At 44.5% G+C, this 24,808-nt stretch overlaps 2 protein-coding genes across 2 annotated transcripts in view; one reads left to right on the top strand and one right to left on the bottom strand.

Annotated features, from left to right (window-relative positions):
• The window catches only part of LOC113563164, a 27,211-nt gene extending 3,391 nt beyond the window's left edge, over positions 1 to 23,820 (top strand). Inside the window, exon 2 of the mRNA XM_026974453.1 lies at positions 18,872 to 23,820. Within this exon, the coding sequence (XP_026830254.1) occupies positions 19,045 to 21,450 (2,406 nt within the window). The 5' untranslated portion in view covers positions 18,872 to 19,044 and the 3' untranslated portion in view covers positions 21,451 to 23,820. The remainder of the gene's footprint in view (positions 1 to 18,871) is intronic.
• LOC105274997 (rRNA methyltransferase 2, mitochondrial) lies at positions 23,816 to 24,808 on the bottom strand. Its single transcript, XM_011331573.3, has one exon. It carries the CDS (start codon positions 24,657 to 24,659, stop codon positions 23,919 to 23,921), a length of 741 nt encoding a protein of 246 aa, XP_011329875.1. The 5' UTR covers positions 24,660 to 24,808; the 3' UTR covers positions 23,816 to 23,918.

The following is a 24,808-nucleotide window of genomic DNA, read 5'->3' as shown; positions in this document are numbered from 1 at the left end:
TGACTATAGAGATCCACGCGATGTGTCGTACGTGTCGTTCAGAACTGTCGGAGACTCGTAGGTTCGCTCCCCTATGGAGCAACAGCTGCGTTTAGACGATTGCCACAGAATTCGTGACGGGTTCGTAGCGGTTCGCAGGCGTACGGATAAGGGGGATAAGAGGCAGGACGGGTCGATAATTGTGACAGAAATTCAATCCTTTGCAAGCTGGACCTAATGCCCGCCACTGACCGCCAATTCAATCAAGCGCCCACCAATCGCGATCCCCGGAACGGGATTTTAGTTGGCGCGCAGCGCCGAGGGATTTCGTTACGGTCCACTGCCGCCAAATAAAATTCCGCGGAACGTGTACGGGCCAAACGAAAATACGTATTAACTACTCGATAGCGTACGTGATGGTTCCGAAACACTAGTCTATGTAAATCGTTCGCTAACATCCGCCGAAGCGCGACAACGACGTATCCGCCGATTCGCGAAATCGGATTAAAACCGATTAAAAGTGAATTAAATCGGAGGACCGCGATCAACGGCACAGGCGGCTATAGAATCACAAATTCGAAACATTTCCGAACGATAAATGTATCATTTAAGTTCTGCGAACGCGTATATACTCGGAAATTCGTATTCTGTCAAAGGTCGCTGCATCTTCTTTAACGAAACTGTTTACGAGAATATACGTTATCAATGCGGAAAGATCGTTGCAATGGCAAATGTAAATTGTATTTCCTCGTCGACGTCGTGCGAGAGGAACATTCACGCTCTCGTGGCGAGATGCAAGAAACGATGACACGCGCGTTCGTCATGTTTTCCCGCGCGGAAAGAAACGTCCAGCTACGAGCCAGGAAGTGGCGAGAACGGTTCTCGACGTTGCGGTATATCGTCGCACGTAAGATCGTGCGTGATGTCACGTTACGCGTGACACGGTGTATATTTTCGATGCCTCGCCATCGATTCGATTTAATCATCGTTTCAAGATTAGTCGGCCATTGACCACCGAGATCTCCGAGCAATGGAATTGCACTTGCGTGTACTAACGCCGCTATACAGCGCGATGTACAATATGTATTGTTTCAATTTCGACAATAACAGCCACATTTTCGCGGATACACAGATAATACAGGATAATACATAATTGCACTCGATGCCATGTAACGCGCGTATTGCTCGAGGAAATGTTTGACATAATTTAATTGAGAAAACATTTTTATACCTACCTGCTTTGTGTCCTGCGTGCCTTGTGTCTGTGTATGGTAAATTGACTGTAGAAATTAGTGAATATTATTATCGCGTTCCCACAGACAACTGAAAGGATACCGTGATAAAGCTTGCTGGAGAACGCTTATTCATAACGCATAACGTTTACGTTATGCGTGGCTTATGCGATTCGTCTCAATTGATTCGAGACAAGGTTCTCCACATTTTCTTCATAAATCGCTTGTTAATTTCCGTCGAGTTAAAAGTTTATTAACGAAATCATTTCCTTTCTTTTTTTTCTCACATGATGATTTGATCAAATACAAAATATGCGACACGTGTGTGTTGGAAAAAGCTCTTAATGTATCGTGAGACCACGAGTGAGTACGTGATGTATGATCGATTTAAACGTGAGAATCAGCAGCCAGCTTCGAATGCGACCTGCAAGGAAGTATCGCTTTCGTACCTTTCTGTATCCCGTGGTTGCTGTTTCAGGTTCAAGGCTCTTACCGCTCTACTCATTACCGTTTTGTCGCGGTCCTGCTGACGCGTGGGTAGTGTCTTGATTTTTGCCAGCGACAAATTTGGCTTCAATATACGAGAAAGGGAGAAAGGAATGTGTCGTTGCCGGGGGGATCGGAAGGTTAACAACGCAATGAATTAATCACTGGCACTGGCCAGGAAAAGGACGCACAGTTACGTAATACCAGGATATCCGTTCGTTCGTGTTTCATCAGCATTCAACGCATGCTACTACCGCTTCCACCTTGGAACAGTTTCGTATCGTATCCAACGCGAAGCAATGCTACGCGCGTATAGAAATACGAAATAGCGTAGTGAGTCGGTAAGCCGTTAAGGTTAAGCCTGAAAAACAGGCATGTTACGTTACGCGTGCGTATCGCATGCTCGATTCTCCAATTGGGAGCGAGGGACGCGCGAGACTTGGCTATTCGAGTGATTCGTCAGAGTTGGCGCACAGGCTGCGATTATGTGGATAGTCGTTTAAGCGGCGAATACCTGCCGTCCGCACTAAAGGATGATTCAGCTTGGCAGTGGCGGGCAGTAGTGGTCGAACCTTCTTTTAGAGCGGACGTACCTGTGAGAATGCGAGATTCTCGGAAGTAGCTGTAAAGGATCTCGAGTATGCCTCGACACGCCATTGTCATGGGACATGCTCGAATGCGACGTGTACAAAGGCTGGACGAACGAAACACTCTAATAGCGCTCGTTCGGTGACGTACTGACGAAGCGACATTCTTGCAGCAGATAGGGAGAAGAGGATAATTGTCGGTCGATTGTCGGAAGAAGAAAACAACAAAGAATGAAGAAATCTGAAAAATAATGTGTAATTAAAAGTTACTCGACAAAAACGTCTCTTGAAGACTGCTTCGTTTTCTCTCGTTCCATTGTAATTGTACTTACTGTTTTCAAGTGTGATTACGCACCTATCGGTAGATGCTGTCAAAGTACGAGCAAACCGTTGGACGAATTGCACCTCTTTCTCTCAGTGCTCATCGTCGGGGAAGCTTCTGATCGATGACAAATTATTATTAATCGTTATTCGCTAGTGAATACGGCTTGATGATCATCGCTCGAGCATAATCCGCCGTCGCACGTTTTCGTTTCATTTTCGATGGAAGCGAAATCAATTAGACGAGGGTTAATTATAGGGGCGGGCGCGCACGCGCACCGTGCTCCTCTGGCGTACGGTGATTAACGGGAGAAACTATTTTCTGTCGTTTACCGCGGTTTCCCGCGTGTAACGGTTCCCACGGATAGGCCGGGAGAGTTCCCGTGAAACGTATGACGTTGCTCGTTCGCCCGTTGGTAGAGCGTTCTTCCTTTTGTCTTCGTGCTCGATTCAAGGGTCGACAGGAAACGAGACACACAGACAAACAAATACATATTTAATCGAGCTTTTATAACTTTTCCGAATCAAAGATATTACACTTGCAGATAATGAATTTTCCTGGGGAAAATTTCATGTGACGTCGGTAGTAGATCGTACAAGTCGAGAAATTTGTATTATCCGTGACCACGAAGGCTCCAGTCTTTTTTTCAGACTCGGGTCTCGAAAAAGAATTTACAGATCGACAAATCGAGTTTTATTGACTCTTGTCTGAGTGGAAAAAGCGTGATGACTATCGACATCGTCGACTGTACGCGTTATCGCGATATAGCACGTAAGTCGGCCAAACCCACATCGAAGGTGATTGTCGCGCGAGGGGATGGCTTTCTCGGGGCCAGCGATTCCAATCAAATGAACCTTGTTCGTTTTAGCATTATATTGTTCTTTTCGCGTGCAATCGCATTGATTATCCACGCGAGAAGAACGAATCTCACTAATGGACTCGTTTCTTCCCTCTATCAAGTCCCTACGTTTCGGTGATCGATATCGCGCGCCGATACAAGAACGACGGGACACGGGACGACTTAACGAGGCACGCCGGGTGAAAGCAAGTCGAATTTCTGACACTGGTGTCCTGCCTCGGTCTTCTAGATTCTCTGTTGTTCCCTGTTCCGCGTAATGTAAGAGCGATTGCATCCGTATCGATAGGAATGTCGCTCGGATCTCGGGTCGCTTTTTTTATGGTTCGGTGTGATTCGATACTCGAGTCATTTTGAGACGATGCTCTCTGTGCAAGGCGGTCTGGTGGCCTTAGGCTGTCGGTCACTGACACTGTTTCGCAACTCGCGCGACGGGCTTCGACGGCCCAGCTGCTCGTGTCCTCACGTGATCGCACAGCGGAACCGAAAAGCGTTCGTAAATCCGACGCTTCGTTTCGATTCATTTTCAAGACGGTAGAATAATCGGTGGGATCATCGATTTCGCTTCTCTCACGTTAAAACGTTAACGCGACTAAAATGTGTTAAAATGCGACTCGCCTTTAAGTTCTTTGAATTGAATCTGAATTGATCGAGAAATCTGTCGTAAAATTTCATGGCGGATATGATTGATCGAAGCGAGTGATACAGTATATAAGTTTTAGAGCAATCAACTTTCGATAATACGATAATATTTCAAAAGAAAATTATTTTCTCGCTTGTTGCACTAGTGAGCAAAGACTTTGAGGGAATACGCGCGGAAGGGAACACGGACGAGAAAGATTCTCTCGTGAGGCAGCGAGTCTTGCTGAAAGAGCTCGGAACTTTTCCACGACCTTGAGGAGCTTCGGCGTAAATCGTGTCGGCAAGCGCTGAGAAAGAATCACCGGACAACGTCTCGCGCTCCGTGATCCTCTTTCTAAAGGACATTCTAAAATCGTTCTAAAAGTCGTATTTAAAGCACGGAGTATCATTTATTTCATGTTCCCGTCGTGAACGAAAGAACAGAGTCTTCTCTTGTGAGACTAAGAGACTGAGTCAATTCGTCATCTAAATCAGTTGGTCGTGAGATACGTCGAATACGATCGACAGCTCGTCTAACTCTATTAGAATTATCTCTCGAACGATCGATCTAAAAGAGACCTGGTTTTATTTTATTATTTCATTTATTATTGTTTGTTTTCTTCAAAATTCTGCCAAGTCTCCGGTATTGTTGTTATATATTTTTTTACATTTCCTGGTATCAGCTTATCTGAGTTGAAGAAAACGAAACGCGCGAAGTGCGTGTGTCCGTAATTTGTGCGCAACGTCGCTCACCATATTACCGTGCTTCAAATTCCTGCCTTGGCGGACTGTTGTAATTGCGGCGTGTAATATCGCGATTGTGTAACGAACTCTCTTCGTTCTTTTCTCGCGTCCGTAATAATTCGCGCCAATAATGACGCCAACCGCCATCGTGCTTCCGGGATGACGAGCCGCAATAAATCTCAATCGAGAAAGACAAAAGCAACGCTGTCATTACTTGGAATATTAACGATAAATGTGCTTGCATTATGTCACAATCCGTGGAGTTTGTTACGATGCGCCACGTTCTCGTCGTCTTCATTCTTCGATTCAATATTGGATAATAATGAGTGACTGTTATGATGCATACCGCGAAACGGCTTCCAGTTAGAAACTTGTGCTCTCTCTAGAGAAAGTAAAACGACTGATCATAAAGAATGCAGCTTCCTGACCGGAGAAAGTGAATCGATAAGCGAGTTTTTAATTTCAGATATTATTCATCCTTCGATCCGATTTAGCCGGCGTTATCATAGTAATCACGTTGCGAGAGATTCAAGCTGTGAGAAATTTTATTGATTTATTTCTGCTGTAACTTTCATGTTCGTAACTCGCGTTTTTGGCAAGAAGAAACTTTTGTCGTTAACCTGACACGGTTCTATCGAAATTTTTATTTCTTTCTTCGATATAAGATGATTCTCGATCATACACATCGCAAATGCATGTACATCGTGCGCCCACACACGTGCGCGCGCGCGCGTGTACCTGCACGGCGCATAGGCATAGTTGCGAGCTGTCTTGTACGTGTCTTGAAACTCGAGAAATGTAACGGTCAAAGCCTTCTACTTGTGCATAAAACTCATCTTTCTTTCAGATACTTTTTCCGATGGAAATCGGCATTGACGATGATTGCAGATCCACGGCCTTTCCTCTTTTTTCCCACGTATCTCGCTGAGCTCCTTACCTTGATCGCGAATCTCCTGAATCCTCCGATAACTCTCTTGCCTCTCACTATTTTCTGTAAGGCGACTCACTCTAATCATTTTTCATTTCATTTTTTAGCTACATTGTTTAAACAATTTTCTTATAAACGATTAATATTTTTAACATGTTTAATTCACTTCACATAACTAACAATAAATGTCAAAAGTTGATTTTATTGTATTTTGAAAGTCGCATGTCGAGTTACTGTCTATTCAAGTAATTTTTCGAGTTTTCGTCCGCCATATTGGATCCGCCATATTGAATTTTGAAAATCTGATTTCAGATTCGGATTCAGCGACTTAAAGAACCAATCTATTAAAAAGATCGAACAGTTAAAAAATATAGTTTCACAAGGTGTTTCATGCGCAATGCCAAACGAACGCGGCAATTTAGGGATTGTTTACCCCCTGAATATTTATATAAAACAAAACAAAAAAATACGTGTTCCTTAATTAGCTTTCCTCTTAAAGTTTTAATAGATTTTACTTCGATCAGATCAAAACTGATTTTTTGCAGCAAGAAATTGGTCACTTTAGGGGTAGTTCACCCCCTAATTTTCACTCCCCTTCCAACATACCTAGGCCGATTTTCGTCTTCTATCGAAAGATACTTTCATACCAAAAATCATTAAAATCGCTTCACCGGTCTCAAAGATATCGCAATTTTTCCATTTTACCCCCCATTCTGGAGGGTCGTTTCACCCCCTAAATATGTTTTTCCGCCGCTAAAAACAAATACGTGTCCCTTAGTTTTTCATGTATTATAACATATCCAAATTTCAGAAAAATCGGAGAGTGACACTTCCGTAGGTTTACTTGTTGGTGCAACACGAATATAAATACAAAAAAAAAATACTTTTTCCTCTTTTATGCGACGCGTCGCCGACATTGTCCAGGTAAATTTTCCTCATTCTCGCCATTACGAAAAGAAACGAGGACCAGCCTCTCTGCTGGACGGCCTTAACGAATCCGGACAAAAACGCTTATTGAAAGCTGAGAGATGTCTAGTGGCGCAGCGATTTCAAGGTGGACTCGAAATTAAACCGTCAACGAGATACGATGGTGGATTTCGATATACGAACCGGACCTACTGTGTTCAAAGTAAAAGGAAAATGTATGCTATACCCATAGTGCTTTGATGTACTCCGTGCTTTTTTCTCCAGCTTACAATTTTCTATCAAAGGAACCAATACGAAGGAAATAATCGACAAGAAGAAAAGCGACAACTGTACCAGTCCTTTCTATGTAACGTACTTGTCACGTATTTCATGTCGTGTGCGTTCCAGTATTCAGAAGATTCAACTGTTCTTCGTTCTCGAGGAGAACGAGATAAAATACAAGAGACTCGCGAGAGTCGTGTTCCTGCGTGGTCAGCTTCCTCGTCTGAAATCTCATTCGTGTCATCGTGCGATTTGGCACGTTTTTCCAGTATTGCGGAGCATCTCGATTATCTCGGCCACAAGTTACTCAAGCAATTCCATGTTGCATCCAGTTACTCTATTCACTACCGAGATGATTTTATCGCCTTTTGTAATCCATTTACAACAAAATCGTGCTAAACTGTAAGATACTGAGTATGATTGCCGCAAATAATTCGTTCGTCGAGTAAAGAATCTTTCTGGTCTAACCGCAAAGTTTGTCGACTCGTGAGTGATTTGTATCTCTTCGTCAACCGGAAGTGGGTCGTATCAGCGACACATGATTGTGTCCAGTTTACGAGTTTGTGCGATACGCTTTCTTGCGAGCAAAAGCCAAAGAGTATTACTAATTACAATATTATACTAGATTATTTCAAGCTAGAATCGTGGAATGTAGGAAATTAAATGAAATAATAATCGAGATCTGTTTGCAATGTGTGTGTGTGTGTGTGTGTGTGTGTTTGTATGCCGTTACACTTGGAATAATTCGAATTCTCCAATCATATTTTTGATTTTATTTGTATTGCTTACTTTCTTTTTGTTCCCGTGCCGTTCTTTTAACACCTTGTGGCAATTTTACGAAAAATATGCTATTGTCTTAAATGCAAGCGGAAAAATCGATAAGGAAGATAACTGCTCCCACGTCCATCCTAAATCTCCGGTGAACTTTTGCCAACCCCTTCTTTCCGCCCTTCCCGTCGTTTCCGCTCGTCCGTTGAGCCTCGCCTCGCAAATCGTCACCGTTGATTTCCATAATTTCCGCGTGAATGCACGCGCGTGTCCCATTAACGCTCCGGCTACATCCGGCTTTTGAAAAAAGCCAAAGAAACGACATTTCATAACGCGCTCGCTTTTGCCGTTCTCCACACGCGAGTACAAGCACGTATATATATATATATATATATATATATATATATATTCATTGTATCAAAATGAATTATAAATTATAAATATATGCCAATAATAATACAAATTTGAATGCTGGTTTAAACAGCAAACAACGTTACTCTATTGCGGTTAATGCAGCGAATATAATGTTGTAATTAACGGTAATCAACGGTAATCAACGGTAATCACGATGCTAATTATACCCTATCTACGATAATAGTTGTGTAACGTCGGCGTCGGGTCAGATTGCATGAATATATGAAATAAAGCGTCGCTTTTCTTCTATTATTACTTTCTCTTTTACGTAAGTTCAAATAGCGCGCGCTATAGCGTATCGTACAGAGAATATCAAGGATTGAAATGTAATGTACTACAGCACGATACGCGTGTAACGATATTGCATGTTACAATCGTACAATGGAATTACAAAAAATATATCCTTTCTTATTAACTGATATATATGTATATGAGCTGATCACCCGCAGAACGTGGAACGTGGAGCTGTGGATATACACAGTAGTGCACAGTACACAGTAGTGTATATTCACATTATCAAATTGTTCTATCGTGAAAATGACGCTTTGTTTTCGTGTTTGTCAGACAAGTAAGAGAGAGAGAGAGAGAGAGAGAAAGAGAGACAGTATGGAATTTAAGAGGGACCAAGAACTGTGAAGACGAATAGGGCATTATCTAAACGGTGTCTCTGCTTCAATCGCTATCGTATCGTCAGTGTATCATCAATATAAAGTTCTTGTCAACAGGGATCGGCAAAATATTAATAATAAATTAATATTACTTGAGTATTTAATTATTTATTTAACAGGAAAAAATAATTCCCGATTAATTGATTAATCGGTAATCAAGATAAGCAATTTTTCAATTGCTCGGTTAATCAGTAATCAAAACGAACAATTTCTCAATTACTCGATTAATCAGTAATCACAATAAACAATTTTTCAATTACTCCAGTAATCAGTAATCAAAGTGAAAAATTTTTTAATTATTCGATTAATCGGTAATTATAGTATAAAATATTTTTGTTACTTGATTAATCAGTAATCAGACCGAAAAATTTTTCAATTATTTCATCACTCAGTAATCAGTGTCGGATGTTCCTTGATTATTTAGTTGATTTTTTTCTGGATTATTTTCTTGATTATTTAAGTCATCAGCGTACAGCAGCAATTATATACAGAAAAAAATTAATTCAACGCAATATTTTTCTAATAAAATTAGTTGAAGCAGGATTTTTTATGACTGATAAAAAAAATAATTTAAATAGTGAAATATTGCGTTAATTTCATTTTTTTCTCTATGGAATTGGTGCCGTACGCTGATAACTACTTAAATAATCAAGGAACATCTGACACTGATTACTGAGTGATGAAATAATTGAAAAATTGTTCATTTTGATTACTAATTAACCGAGCAATTAAACAATTGTTGATCTTGATTACTGATTATTAAAATAATTGTTAATCAAAGCTGAAAATATTACTGAAAATATCGTTGATGCCGATCCCTGCTTGTCAAAGAGTCCAAGTTCAATGAACATGGAAGCGCATTCAGGCGTTACATTCTTCATCCTTTCCTCATATGTACCGTCACGTACCGTAGCGACTTTTTTCTATTTATCGTAATCTCCATTTTCCTCGCGTCACGTCAGCGATATGGCGATTTACGAGTGTCCGCTGACTCGATCTTCCATGACACGTGATAATCTGCATCAGACGGGCTGCCTCGACGCCTCTAAACGTATTAGAGCAATTATCGGGATGATCAACACGACGCGGAGGTACTCGTCATCCCTCTAATTAACCAATACCGCAACTGTACATTATCGCAGCTTGAAAGTGGACCTTACGTTACGTCATGTCACGTTTCCACGCTGTTCACGTCGTTTAATCGTGCAACCAATCTTTGTGAATTAAACCAAATCGATCATACGCGATCGTTCCTACCTCCTAGTAATCTCTGTATCGATAACTGTGAATAGAAATGTGAAATAAGATTACTTAACGGTCGCGAGAATTTGAGGAATTCGTGAAAACTGCGAGGCGATACCGATCGCGGAGCGCGAGTACTACCAGCCAACAACCCGCTCCGGTGCGCTCGTATTATCGCCTATAATTTGATCGGCCAAGTATGCGAGCTCGCTGCTCTAATTATCGCGCGTGAATTGTTACCTCCGTATGTCGCTCCGGAGCAAAAGAAAGCACTTTGGACTAAGAGAGCCGAGGCGCAAGCGTGAGCGCGCGAGTTCGACGTCGAATTGCTCGCGAGGCTTGCGAGCGTCCAAGTCTATCAGAGCGTGTCTGAGAGAGTTGCATTGATTTTTCATCGATTCCAGTTTGCGGAGGCTGGCATTAGCTAATGGCCTTAGCTAAGCGCGTTACAGTCGCGCCAATAGCCGGGATTAACTTGGCTTTTATACGGCAGCCGTACTGTATAATGTATACTGTATGGGGGTGGTAACGTGAGCGATGCTTCTCCTAAGACTGATATAATTTTTCCAAGACTACTACTGGAACATTAAAAATGGGTATCATTCTCCATCTTTACTCCATTTTACCATTCTCGAAACTGAGAGAGTTCACAAGTCAGGTCTCACAAGCTTCTTAAAGGTCGGAGAGCGCACCCCTGCCCTGTTAAGAAAAAGTAATCTCACAGCTATTTTGGGTAGAGTGTACTCTTGTATTTCACGGCGATGGTAACGGTGGCCTCTCTCTCTCTCTCTCTCTCTCTCTCTCTACTACGTAGTTACGTACTACGTACGTTAACCGTCGATCAACCTGCTGTAATTCTGCGTAATCTGGTTCTGCGCATTAATAAATCAGAAAGCCCGCATTGTTCTTCTCGTTACTTGTTCTTTAGCGTAATTATTCATTTCGAGCTTATGATCTCGCAGGAATGCGCCCTAGATATCGAAATCGCTCGTCACTCTGTAACATTCATGGGTGGGATAGTTCTCCTTTATCTCGTCAGATCGTATCTACTTGGTAAATGGCGAAATGGAACTTGGTAAATGACTTGGTTAATGTTGAGAAAGAGACGAAAGAGACCGTTTTAATGTCGATTCTCTCTGTGCTGGACGCTCGCTCGCGTGGCGGCTCGCATGAACATGGAGATAAAAATAGAAATAATATGTTGCAACCATTGCCAGGTACATGTAATTAGGGCGATATTGCAGTTAACCAGTCACTAGCCAGCCGTCGGTTTGTACAGTAGGCATTTCGCGTTATGGCATTGTGTGCTTTGGCATTTTTCTTATTTTCAGTAATGAGCAACGACCGGCGCGACGACATTCGTCACGCGATTGGCCACGCGAACGCGCGGCGAAATATCGGAAGTGAACGATTTGCCGAACCAGTTTTTCCCGCGCTGGATTTTACTGCGCTCTTCATGTGATCGCGTTCTATATGTACCATTAAAGTTACGCGCCTCGCGGACGATAAACGGATTTACGCGAGCTTATCGTCGTCGCTTTTCATTTAAATTTTCGTCATTATTATATTTTTATTATCTCACATGATGGCGTCTTTAATACATCTCGAGCATTAACTCGAGCGAAGACTACCGTCATCGTCTCTCGAGACGACGTCGCCGCTCGTTTTCTTCCGCGCTGCTCTTCTCGATGGCCCGAATTACGTCGCGGATCGTCGTAATTTATCCGCGAACACATCGAGGATCGTTTTGCGCGATCTTTCATCTCGCTTTTCAACCAAGTACAGTCGCCATGACTCACGGAAACATAACTCGCGATGAAGTCGAGCGATCGCGCGAGCGGATAATATACGACGTTATTTTATGACACCCAGCGTCGCGCCGATTAATTAGTTTACACGAAACTCTGCTGATGCTATCAAAACGAGACAGTTGGCCTCAAGGTCCTCTCCCGCGCGCTGCGTTCCACAACCGACGACGACGATGATGATCGTTAAATAACGTTACGATCCACGCGCGTTAACTCGATCCGCCACGGCCGGTTCAACTTTGTCGCCGTTTTTTATTCGACATTTTATTCGACCCGGACCATGTCCGCGAACATGTTATCACCATTTTTCTGATTGGCCGAGTACGACGATGTATTAATCTTACTCAATTATGAAACGGCCGTGTTAGGCTCGTATCGTCATTGGTACTCCGTCATTGGAGCAAATCATGTAAGAAAGAAACATGATGAGAATATCGTGCATCCGTAATATTCTAAGCGAATCCTTCGTATCACGTCTCACTCGGAGACACTGTCTTGCCCATATCGTATGATTACGGTGACGAAACGGAAAGATGAGAGTACGCGTATTTCCTGAATAAATCGCTTGAAATCGGATAAACTCTGCGACTGTGTTATCGAGAAAAGAAAGGATAGAAAAACCTTGTGCTGCACCAAAAACTTTTTCTTCAGTTCTCAGCTTGTTACGATCAGGTACGCGGTAAAGTTCTTAAACGCATGTGAGTAGACACTAAGCTGGTCTCGTAATCCCTCGATACGCACCGATACCGATATCGACAGGGTCGAAAAAACAGGTTCACAGCTCCAAGAATGTTTCTTGTCAACTATGAGGAAAGTGCATTCTCCGATGTTCCTCTCATTTCGTATTCCAAAGCCGAAAGTTCCATCTGATGAAACATTTCATCGCAAATTATGAATAGAGTGCAAACAATTATGTACGATCTTTACGACTCGGAAATAACGTTTCTCGGCTTGGTGTGCCCGTCTCGGATTCACTATCCCGAAAGTTCACGGAAGGTCTACGAGATGTGATGTTTTTTCGATAAAAACCACGTACGATATGAGCACACGCTCTTGCATTAATTACGTTTTTCACCTAATATCTTCAAATGATCGATTCGCTGACGCCGATTTTTTTCGCAGGACCTTTTTTTTGCTGACGCGCGTAAAGCGTATGAGACGCCTCGTAAATGCATTACTATATCGCTGCTCCATCGGCATGGTAACGGAGTCTCATTTCTACTTTCAATTTGCCTTGAACTTCTTGGTCTTCGTTGCTCGCTGCGGCCCGATCACTTGTTTCAGAGTTTGCATAATCCTGCATAATAGTTGCCGCGCGCGCGCGCGCGCGCGCGTTCTTTCCCAACGAGTAGAGCGATCGAGACTTCGTTAAATCGTAAAATGTGAAAAGTTTATCTCCTTCCCATACGTATAACAAATACGATAATAAACCGTCTCTCGTAGAAAACATGCGTCTTTGGTTCCTATTTCTATTCTCAACGAGAATAGATGATACATTACGTTACGTGGGTTGAAGGAAACTTGATGATTTTCGCTCCGAGCGGTTCGTATGAACGAAAGTCATTCCGACGAGTGTGCATGTAGGACTTAGAAACCACTTGACGGGATTGACCCACACGCTCCGTGGGTTGTATAAGCGCCTTCGCATCTCGGCACCTTCATCTCTCTATCCGTTCGTTCGGTTCGAACCAACGTCGAGATAAAGTCGCGCGAGATGAGAACCCTGTCAGAGAAAAGTAGAAAAAAGAAAAAGATATGCTATGCTGTGGTCATATACCGTGCCGAGAAAAAGATATTTCTTTCTAAATATAGCCGGTTGTCGAACGGATTTAGAAATCCGGTTCGAGTCACGTTTTTGAGTATAGCCAGCCTGCTGGGACAGAGGAACCGGGCCTCCCACCTGAATTCCAAACATGCGTTATTTTCTGCGCTTGGCTGTTGAACGAAACCGTTTTTATCCTACAAAGGATACATTTTTACGGAGACATCAAGAATAATATTTTGTTATCTTCGATGAGTAACGAGCGCGTCTCGCGCAGCAAAATTGCAGGTCACGAAATCGTCGGAGATCCGTTACAGCATCACAGGTTCGCACGAAAGCAAATGGCACAAACAATGGGAAGGAAATCTTTTATCTTTATTATTAACAAGAGAAAGCCTAAACACCAGCGTGTTTCCAGCATTTCTTTTGCCATCCGCTTTCTTATAAAATCATCATGATGATATCCCGGTGACGATGTTAATCAAGTGAATTTGTAATAAGAGCAGCATTGCGTGTTCTCGGGCCTACTCTAAATGCAATTTTCATTCTTTCCCTTGTCAGAATCACGGTGTTTTTCAGTCCTTCCACGAACGTTTCTTCTCTCGTGCCGCAAGTGTCGGCTTCTTAGAAGCGATGCAAACGCTTTTTCTCAATTTTCCAGAAGTCAATCCAGCAAACGCGTACTAGAGCGGTAGGTCATGGGCCACAGGAGCACAAATGAAAGCTCGGGGTGAGGTTTTCAATACCGGGAACGCGCGCGCGCGCGCGCAATTTAAAAAAGTTGTTTGTACTTGAAAAAAGATTAATAAAGTAACGAGGTATGGAATTTCGCTATTGTCTGTAATCGATACCTGTGGCTTCGGTTACACGCGACAGCCAAGCTCGACTCAAAACTTGCGAACGTTGCTCGGTGCTATTATTAATAGTAGCACAATCCATTGAGATGTGCTAGTAAAGTTACAAATTGTGATTTTCGAGATTATTAGCGTTTCCCCTAGCAATTTATTTTCACAAGAAAATGCAAACGCATTCGTTTTCTCTCGGAAGCAGAGGAAGCAGCAAGTGTAAAGTAGCGATAGAAGCAAGGTGCGAGCGTTATCTGACCAACGGCTCCTTGTATTGTTTCCCGTCGGTGAGAACGTCTTCGTAATGCATTCTTCGAGCCGAAGTAACGCTATACTCTGCGGAATGTCTCGCCTCGCGAGAGGCGGCAGCTAACCTCGTAAAATTGCTGTTGAACTTGTAGCTCTGAGAGATATAGATGTGTCTCTTCTATTTCACGTACGAGCATAACTCGAGAGAGACCTCGAAAAGCACCTCGTTATTCCCGTCGTTGTATTCGATTGAAATATCGGAAAATTCGTGCAATCGACTATTTCGGCAAAGATCTCGCGTTTTCAAAAACATTCGACCCGTATCCAGTTCGGTAAAGATACGTACACACTTGTATGTATCTGGAAGATGTTCGTTTCTTTTTTACAATTCTGTGGCAATGTTGACTAGTCGCAATAAATGTCGGCGCGGCAGCATCTAAATACGCCGCTTACGAGATTTAACCGAGAAAAGTTTCGGCCATGCTGATTGTTACCGCCGTGTCTTCCGATCTCCTTGGACGACAGCCAGACATGTTGCAAACGCGTACTGGAATTCCCGTTGCGGACCTTCGAGTCGCACACGCGATATGTCACGGACTCGCAGGCAGAAGAAACGCGTGGATCGAAACGCAGCGGTACAACATGATCGATAAAATATATTCTTTTAATGCTTTATAATTAGTCGGCGAATTTGTTTAGTATTATTTCGGCTTTCTATTATTTTATTCTCTAATAAAATGCATTGCACCCGACCTGAATTCTCCTGAAACGTTCTGACGTTCGAAGCGACATGATTCGAAATGTTGCGAACGAGCTCGCGGGCATATGATTCCATTGCGACGTATCGGCGCTATGGAGTAGCACCGATATGATGTAGCGGGAAAAATAAAATGACAAAATAAAAGAAGAAGAAGAAAGAGGAGGAGGAATAGGAGAAGGAGAAGGAGGAGAAGGAGAAGGAGAAGGAGAAGGAGAAGAAGAAGAAGAAGAAGATGAAGCAGAAGAAGAGGCAGCAAAAGTCGCCGCCATCGTCTTCGGGAGAGGAGGCCTCGAGGTCGCGGCTGCGTATAGTTCCCCACGGCGGCGGCTCCCACGAGCTCAGCCACCGCGAGTACACGCCGCTTTCCAGATCAGATTCATTGACCCCGCTGAATCTCTCACAGCGGAGACTCGGCTGATCGTGTCTTTTCCTCCGTGACACAAACGCGGCCCGCCCGCGGCAAAGCGGATCATCAGAAGGGAATGCATACGTGTGTGCGTTTGGATGATACAAGACGTTAGCGTGACCAAACACACTGTAAAAATTAAAAATACTAAATAAATAAGATAAAATTATGTAAAGCGGGAATAAATAAATGTGTTACCGATTACCGGTGTAACTACGGATTCTTTCGTATCACAGCATCACTTGTCGTAATTTTGCAAGTGTTTGCGTCTGCTGGCATCGCGACGGACGACATGCACCGAGAGAATGATAGAATGGTAAAAATCGTCAAGCGTCTTGTCAAAAGTCGACATTAGCTCGATTTGGACCGTCGGTCGTCGATCGTCGGTCACAATCGAGGCCATTTTAGACGGCAATTAAGCCGTCACGTTTGCTTTGAGCAGCATCGAGCCTAATTTCACGTTTAATAGCGCGCGCGCCAATTACGTTAACCTGGGTGCCGACACGATCTGATCCTCTCACTGAGAGAAGCCGGTCAGCCTTCGCGGCGTTATGACGAAATTTCGAATTCGCGGCTCGAATACGTCTGCTGTCGATCGCTGGTGGTTTACGTGTCTAGAGTTCCGACAAGTTCTATATCGAACAACACACGACGAATAGTCCGTATGGTACAAGTTGGACAAACTTCCAACTAATCGTGTAACACGATTGAAAAGTCGAGATGATCCGCGCAACACACATACGTACACACATGTGCGTACATACATACGGCCAGGGTCAAACCTCGAACGCGTGCAACCTCGGAGGATAAATGCAAACTCAGCCAAGTTGCCTCGGCTCCGGGATATGTCCGAGACCAGACAAAGTGCATACCGCGTCGTAGATACAGTGGAATCTTGGCGAGGATGCACCTGTTGTGCGAGTCGTAAGAGAGTCTCGGAGGTGTCCCAGAAACGTTATGGCATGAAAAGGGACAAGGAGAAAAGACGTCGGAATAATTTGCGCGACGGAAGGAATCGTTGGAGTTGATTCTCGAAAACGTCTCATCCGTCTAATGTCTGGTATTTTTTTCGTAGCGAGAGCGATTTGACATCGTTAGACCGTCTCTTATATGTTTTCCCGCTTATATATATATATAGAAGCACGTATTTTCGTCAGGTACGAGATCCACGTTCGAGATCCTTTGAGATGTTACGACAATCACATAAATTGTCACTCTGCGACCATTAATTCTTTTTCGCTGGCCTCGAGCAATCATCGCGCGCGTGGGCGCGTCCGACGAGCAAATTTTAATATAAATTTTAGATATACTATATTTATTTTGCTCCATCCAGATATTTGAATTTATAGCTGAATACACGTACGTTACGTACGTTTGCTTGTGCACCGCGATATTAAAATCGATGACAAATTCTTTTCACATCTTTTTCTGTCCTCTGTCTTGAATACAACTTCCAATCTCTTCGAGCAATATTTCGAAGCTTTGTTCCTTCGCTTTATGTTGCATTTGAATCTTATTGTAATTGTCAGAATTCACTAAAAAGGATAATTTCACCGTGTGAAGTAGAGATTATTATCTCGCGTGTATCGATATTGTCATCTGTTGATGATGCACCCACTGACGTACGGCGCTTTATGATCTTTTATCAGCATAAAACACATTGAGTGAGCCGATTATAACTGAAATAGGAGCCATAAAGGATAAGTATCCTAGTTTAGCGATCTTGTACCGCGATCGACCGGCAACATTAATCAAACGCCCTTAATAGAGACAGCTCTTGACAGAGACGCTTTCACGTGCTTACACACCGCGTCGCCGTCGCGAGATAGGATCGTTCCGAAAGAAGAATCACACCGATATCTAGCAGCGCTCGAAAGATATTCACTATTTGCTAGTCGGTATCCTTTCTTCGTTCCATAGCAGTCGGCTCTCTCGCTTGCGATAACGATTATCGATGTCTCATGTTCGAAATATTCACGGTCCACGTTCGTCCGCACCGCTCCACACCGTTCCGCCTTCCCAACGTATCGCCGATAGCGGCGATCACCCATACCGAGCGTTAATTCAACTCGGATTGTCAATATCGTGCCGCGCGACACGGAAAATCGCATTTTCCGCCGCCGGGCGAAATTATTGTACGAGGCAGCGACGAGATACGCGTAAACGGGACAAGCTAAATGACGGTACTTCCCGTCGCGGTCTGACATTCACTTCGATGTTATCGCATCGACTTTCGTTGATTGGAAAGGCAAAAGGATGAAAAAAAAAGATACGCTCGGACGAAATATATTCAATCTCCTCGGCCATTACGTACGGCGTACGCTTTATTTGTGACATCGATCGCAAAACCCCGCGTAGGACGCGCTAAAAACTTTACGCATTGTAATGAATAATTAAAAATTAAACTTGATTACACTCTATCGTTACATATATTGGTTCACAAACTATTGCATACGTTGCTAAAGCCCAAGATGATATTGGCGTTGGGTGTAACATAAAATCATTGAATCCAAAATAGAAAGTTGACGATAGAAATTCAATCCAGCTGCGTAACGGTAAAAATAGATCCGCGTGTACTCACTTTTTCTCACATGTTGTACAAGTACGTATTGTTGTACATACACTCGCAGATGTCGCATGAGACGCGCACTTTGCAGCGCATCTTTTAATACGAATATACATACGAATATACGTACGAAGTCTCCGCGTATCCTTCTCGAAATGTCCGAGGAAACTCGCGATCCCAAATTATCTCGAGGAACGATGCGTTCGGGGTTGGTATGTGCGCACCATCGGTCAAGTGACGTCTATTAAGATTGGAAACTGGGTTAACGTTGCCCAGGATGAGCTACTACTCGAGTGAAAGCCCTAGGCGGTTCAAGCTAATTCAGCTCAAGTCGCGTTGCGCAAACGTATCGCCAATTCCGGCCACTTAAGTACTTAGTAGCGCGCGGGCGCGCGCACACGGCGGCAATTAATAATTTCGTTCCTTCCATCTGTTAACAGACTGATCCGATGCTTCCAAGGACAAAGGACAGGTGACGAGCAAGACTCAGCCGAGCGTCCCCGAGACATCCCCCGAGACATCCCCCGAGACATCCCCCGAGACATCCCCCGAGACATCCCCCGAGACAACTCTGCGAGAACAAGGAAGGTTTCGTCCCGGAAACACGAAAAAGATGTCGAGTCCACGGGAGGAACTATCTCGGTGGAGAATTTCCCTCGTCCTCTTGATGTTTCTCGGATTGATTCGCAGTGGCGAACTAACGCCTCCGAGCGTATCATCCGAAACGTCATCGACCATGTCCCCTTCCAAAAGGAAATCGCAGGACATCGGATCCCTGAGCGACTTCACTTGGCACACTTGGCTTTTGGTGGACACGCAGGCCGGCATACAGCCCGGCGTAGACTCGACCGCTCTGCTGCGAAGGATAACGCCCAAGAGTGTATTCATCGCACCGGCGTTACCCGCTTGCGCGGAGGGTTATCGCGCCGATGCCATGGGCAGGTGCGTGAAGAGCGTCAACATCGACGAGAACGCGCACATTAATTTCCTTCTCGAACGACTCAACGCTCTGTACGCGAATCAAGACAGTGCTTCGCAAGCGGCAACCTCGAAGAATGACGAAAAAAAATCGACCGGTCCCCTGCAGCTCAACATACCTCTGGTACCCGATTCGAACCCTCAATCGACCAAGATCGGCCTCGAGCACGCGTTCTCGGTGAGCGATCCGATGGTCGCGCCAGCGCACGATGAGACTCAGCCGGGCGACGAGGGCGAAAGAACAAAGCCGCACGAAGAGACGACAGTGACCGTGTACGGGATGAAGAACGATACGACATTGAGCGAAAAGACGATGTTTCTTCCTGGAAATTCCAGCAACGCCAACGAGCCTGAACGGAAGACTGATGCGATGGTGGTTCCGATTGCGGAGTTTGTCGACGAGACAAACGACACCAATTTCTCGGAGATAGTGGACTACAAGATACCGATAGTTCTCAAGACACTATCGAACACTTCGAGCGTGAAGGGACTCGACGTTACAGGGGAAGGTATCTCGACGGAGAAACGACGGGACAATTCCACCACCGAACTGTCACCCACGCTGGTACTGCTGCTCTCGGCTACGAAGCTACCAAGCGTGATTCCGCCACATACCACGGTAAATGATAACGTTACTACTTTGGCATTAACGCGACCGCATAACGCGACCACCGATCGTGCACCCGTGTCGGATCTCATCTCGAATGCTACTATCGAGGACGTTATTACCGTCGACATGGCAGACACCGTGCATTCATCTACGAAAGGATTGCCTGAAGTTTCGCAGCCGATTATAGTAGATGAGCAAGCTCGGAATAACGAGACACACGCGGAAAAGAAATCAACGGAGGCGACGGCGGAGAATCCCAGCTTGAAGGAGTCACGGGAAACCGAGTTCATCTACGACGAGGAAGAAGAGGACCTGGAATATACGTACGGCACGGACGTGCCGGAAGAGGAAGAATCAACGGAGGTGGAAGGTGAGGAGATCCTGAAGCACGGCGAGGCTGGTATGACGTTTCCCACGCGAAACGTCGAGCGATTGCATCGTGATCAGCAACGGACGCAGCAACGGCGCGCTAACGAGACGGCCACGGATGGAAAAACGACGCTTGCTACCCCTGATCAGCACTCGCCGATTCGCTTAAACGATTCGACACTTGCCGAGGATAAGGATGAGACGGGCAGTAATGTCTCCAGTGAGGTCAGTATCGACGGTGACCTCATTCTGGAAACGACCCTATTGGACGTAAATACGGAGAGTCTGCTAATCACTACCAGGTCGCCGGACGTGACTCGGAAAGTCGTGAAAAGCAGTGGTAACGATGATTTTGAAGAATCGTTTGGCGAGAGTCCCGCCTCCGTTCGCAGTCGCGAACCAGAAGCCGTGTTCTCGAGAAATGCCCACGACACAATACCCGCGGCAGGTTCGCACGAACGTAAACGTGCCGAACATGAGGAGCTAGAGGCCGCACCTTCGTCATCCGAGTCGCTTTTGTCGAATCCCGAGAAGGAGCCGACGCCCGAAATTCGCACGATCGAGCAGAAACGATCCAACGACAACGCCGAAGACAACCACGCAAACTTTCCTGGTTACATGAGATTTCCGTCGAGCGAAGTCAATAGTATACACGGCCCGAGTTACAAGCAGCATTCGCTCTATCCTTCGGACGATCTCGGTTCCTACGACAGCACCAGCACCAAGAGCAGCGTCCCCGTCCGTCAGAAACCTGTTTACTATCTGGCGGCGCCGAGCTGGAAGCCGGACCGACCACAATCCGATCGTGTCCCAGCGACGACGGTTAGCGAGAGCCCGATGTTGTTGCGCTTCTGGAGCAAGATGCCACTGGTCAGGGATCCTGCTATCTATCCCGTCGATCACAATCCGGACGGTGAAACGATCGACGACGTACGGAAACAGTCCCGTGATCGATTCCTGCGGACATTGTCGTCGCGAAGGGTGGATCTACATACGGAATCGGCATCGAGGAAAATCAACAGGCTACTCACGCAGAAACGCGGAACGCCAGTCGACGGATAACTCGGTCTCTATGAAAAAACGAAAAAGAAGGAAAAGAAGAAAGTAGTGAGAAAGGGGGAAAAGTGAGAGCGAATGTTGAAATTGTGCCAAATTGAGAATTCTCTCGTGAAGAATACGAAAATCGATCGGATAGAGCCGCGCGATACGCATGGGCTTTTTGTCGAAGGAAGCTCGATCGAGTCCACTCGATACATAATCGAGGACGATCGTTAGATTTCGCGCTCCTCTTTGCGATTTCGTTGAAGGATTCATGTATCGGTAGTACTGGTACATCTAGTATTTTCTAATCCAGCGAATGTTGAAAATCGTCTGGATATTTTGACGATCTCGGAAGGAGTGATCGGGAAGTGTAGGTTTGTCTTCCGAGCTTTTCTATCGGAATGTTAGTCGATCGTACCCTGAATATCTTTTTTCGTAGAGAGTCAACCGCGATATTGTAACCGCGTTATTGTAACAACGATCGTTTCCGACAGTCCCACGAGGAATGTGCATCTCGGTAATCGCTGTACTGCGCAATCAATCGCGATAAGCGTTGAACGGAAAAGGTAAAAACAAGAAAAAAACTTGTGCAATTCCGATGACGAAATTTGCCGCATCAAAGAGACGAACAACTTTCAACGGAAGCCTCGAGGAAAGTTATATCGCGTGTTTGAATAAAGACGCAAAGGGGAGACAGTTGTTAACTCTCCTTTACGAACTTGTTGCAATTAGTTATGACAGTGAAGAAACGCTGGCGTTAAATTAATTAGCGTTGCTGATTGATTCGCTAAACGAGCAAGTGATCTTTTTTCACCGCTACAGAAATTATTAACGGCTCGTATTCTCGTCGTATGTTTCGTTACACGCCTGACGTTCTTCCATTTTCTTTTTACATTTTTCTTTTTACCGTGGCTCCATTGAGATTTTTATAAATCTTAACAAAACATTACACAAACGTTGCCTCCTAATAAGATATTTCCTTTACTGATTATATTGACCACAGTCGCTATTGGATCGTTTATTGGATAATAGCATTGCATCGTTCTCATACGAAGAGTAGCTAGTACACTTGGCGTGAATTTACGATGAAACGCTCGTGTTTTACCGCGACGCGACGATGCGAGTATGCGGGATAATAATTTCTTCGTGCCAGATATATCTGATTACCGATAATGATAATCACGCGTTTGAAAAAATCATTCACTGAGACTAATGCGAAACGTCCTGAATTTCTTATTCTCTGTACAGATTGTGCGTGCGTGCGTGCGTGCGTGCGTGGATGAATCATTGTTGGGTTAGTCGATGATAACGTTATTTGGAAAATGTAACGACGCGTAAACGGTATTTACGTGTTTGTTAACGGTATGCTGAGCTAATTTACTAATGGAGGTGTTACCGAAGCAGACTGATCTTTTTAGGATTATTATAGAGTAATAAAAATGATGATTTTTTTTTTCCCCCGTAGTACGAAATCTCAAGAATCTGTATACTGCTCTCTACAGCAACGTCGCGTATGTCTTACGGCGTCAATTTCAAGATTCCGAAGGGGGGAAAGTCGCTCTAGTTATAATCCGCATAATTCCGAGTGGAAATTTGTCCTTACAAATCGATCAGAAATTGTATCTACATTGTCTAGCCCACTGTTACATGTATATGCGTTTTCGGTATGACTCGGTTGGTCGTAATCGCGCTTGCTTGAAAGATAAGCATCAGGCGAAGAGGCTCGAGATAACTGAAATTCGCTAAACGGTTTATCGATAAACGACGTTATATTTCTACCACGATGTCACAAATCGAGTGATATACGTATATTGATGAAAATTTACTTGGTACAGTTTCTTCCTCGGTTACTCTATCTCCGCACGTAACGTCTTGGAAGGCCGTGGCCTTTTTAATTATAGCGGTCAAGTATCATCCCGAGACTCTCCGTCGAAAGCGCGTCGAACATGAATTAGCTCTCGTTAGGTGTACGCGTGTCCCACTACGTGTGCGATAACGAAACCGAAAGCTGCACGATACTCGCGTGACACCGTGCAGTTGACGACTCTACTGCTCTCTGTGTGCGTTTCAACGTGGTGTGTAACGTCTCTCTCGTATTGTTCATTGTCGATTCGTGTACATATTAATTTCATCATAGAGAAATGTATATATTATATATACGCGCGCGTAGCATAATACACAAGTAGCGTAGACACACAGGATTAGGCATTAACGGCGCGGGCGTACCGATGCGCGTTAATCGCGTTAACTGTATATTGAATCTTACTGTATTATTTATAGCGAAATCGATGTATGTAGTGTACGTTGCGTTTGTCGTGTTGTGCAAGGCCGCCTGTTGAGTAACGAAGTGGAAGGAATTATAAGAACAAACACGATACCCGTATATAGTGCTAAATTATTGTGAGTCTTTATTTTTACAAGTTGCCCAGACATTTTCAAGTGGTTATATTTAGCGGCGAACGAGCAAAGGATAACCGGACCGAAGGATATCACTGAGTCTTGATACCCTTGAAACCTCTGGCCAGGAAAAATTGTTCAGTGGATTCGTCCCTCGTTGCGTCGGGTCTGATCACCTTAACGCTGTCATAAAATCTCAGCAAATCTTGCTCCAATTCGGACGATTTACCACCGTCCCATAATTTTATGACGAGCGCACCTTGTGCTTTGCTGATTCGCAGTGCAAATTTCATAGCGGCGTATGCCAGTGCTATTATATTGTCATGGTCCAGCTGCTTCATCCCGGATGCGTTTGGAGCCATGTCGGATAAAACAACGTCGACCTTGTTGCCGTGCAATAATTTCAACAAAGTTTCCTGCGTTTTCGCGTTGGTAAAGTCCATGTTTCCCAAAACGGTTGCACCTTCCACGGGATAAAATGGCAACTTATCTACGGCGTAAACTTTGCCAATAGGACTGTTTTCTTTGCCATGTGCATTGGTCGTATTGACGGCGACTTGCGTCCAACTGCCAGGTGCCGCTCCACAGTCGACGACGGTAACACCCGGACTGAGGATATTGTGTTTCTCGTTGATCTGCAAGAGCTTGAATGCGCTTCTACACCTATAATTCTCCTGCTTTGCCTTTTCCACGTAGGGATCGCGCAATTGCCTCATCAACCACAACTGCGAGTCGTGTTTCTTGCCTTTCAAGTTACGCGGTGTCTCTTTCAAGAGCGTGCAGCAAGTGTGCACGTTTCTCGTCCGCGAAATATCCTTGTAGAGGCGATTCATCTCTATGGGCAGCTATAACCTAGCAGTGTCCGCTTGGTAAGTTGCTCCGTACGAGTTACACGCCGTGTATACTCTCGCACGAGTGATCGGAGAGAAGATGAACGCGCGTGTGTACGAATAAACAGCGGAACTAGCACCGTGACTCCGTA

This window comes from Ooceraea biroi, chromosome 1 (genome assembly GCF_003672135.1).
Source record: "Ooceraea biroi isolate clonal line C1 chromosome 1, Obir_v5.4, whole genome shotgun sequence".
Lineage (NCBI taxonomy): Eukaryota > Metazoa > Arthropoda > Insecta > Hymenoptera > Formicidae > Ooceraea > Ooceraea biroi.
Note: the sequence above shows the minus strand (reverse complement) of the source record. Positions and strands in the feature narration are given on the sequence as shown.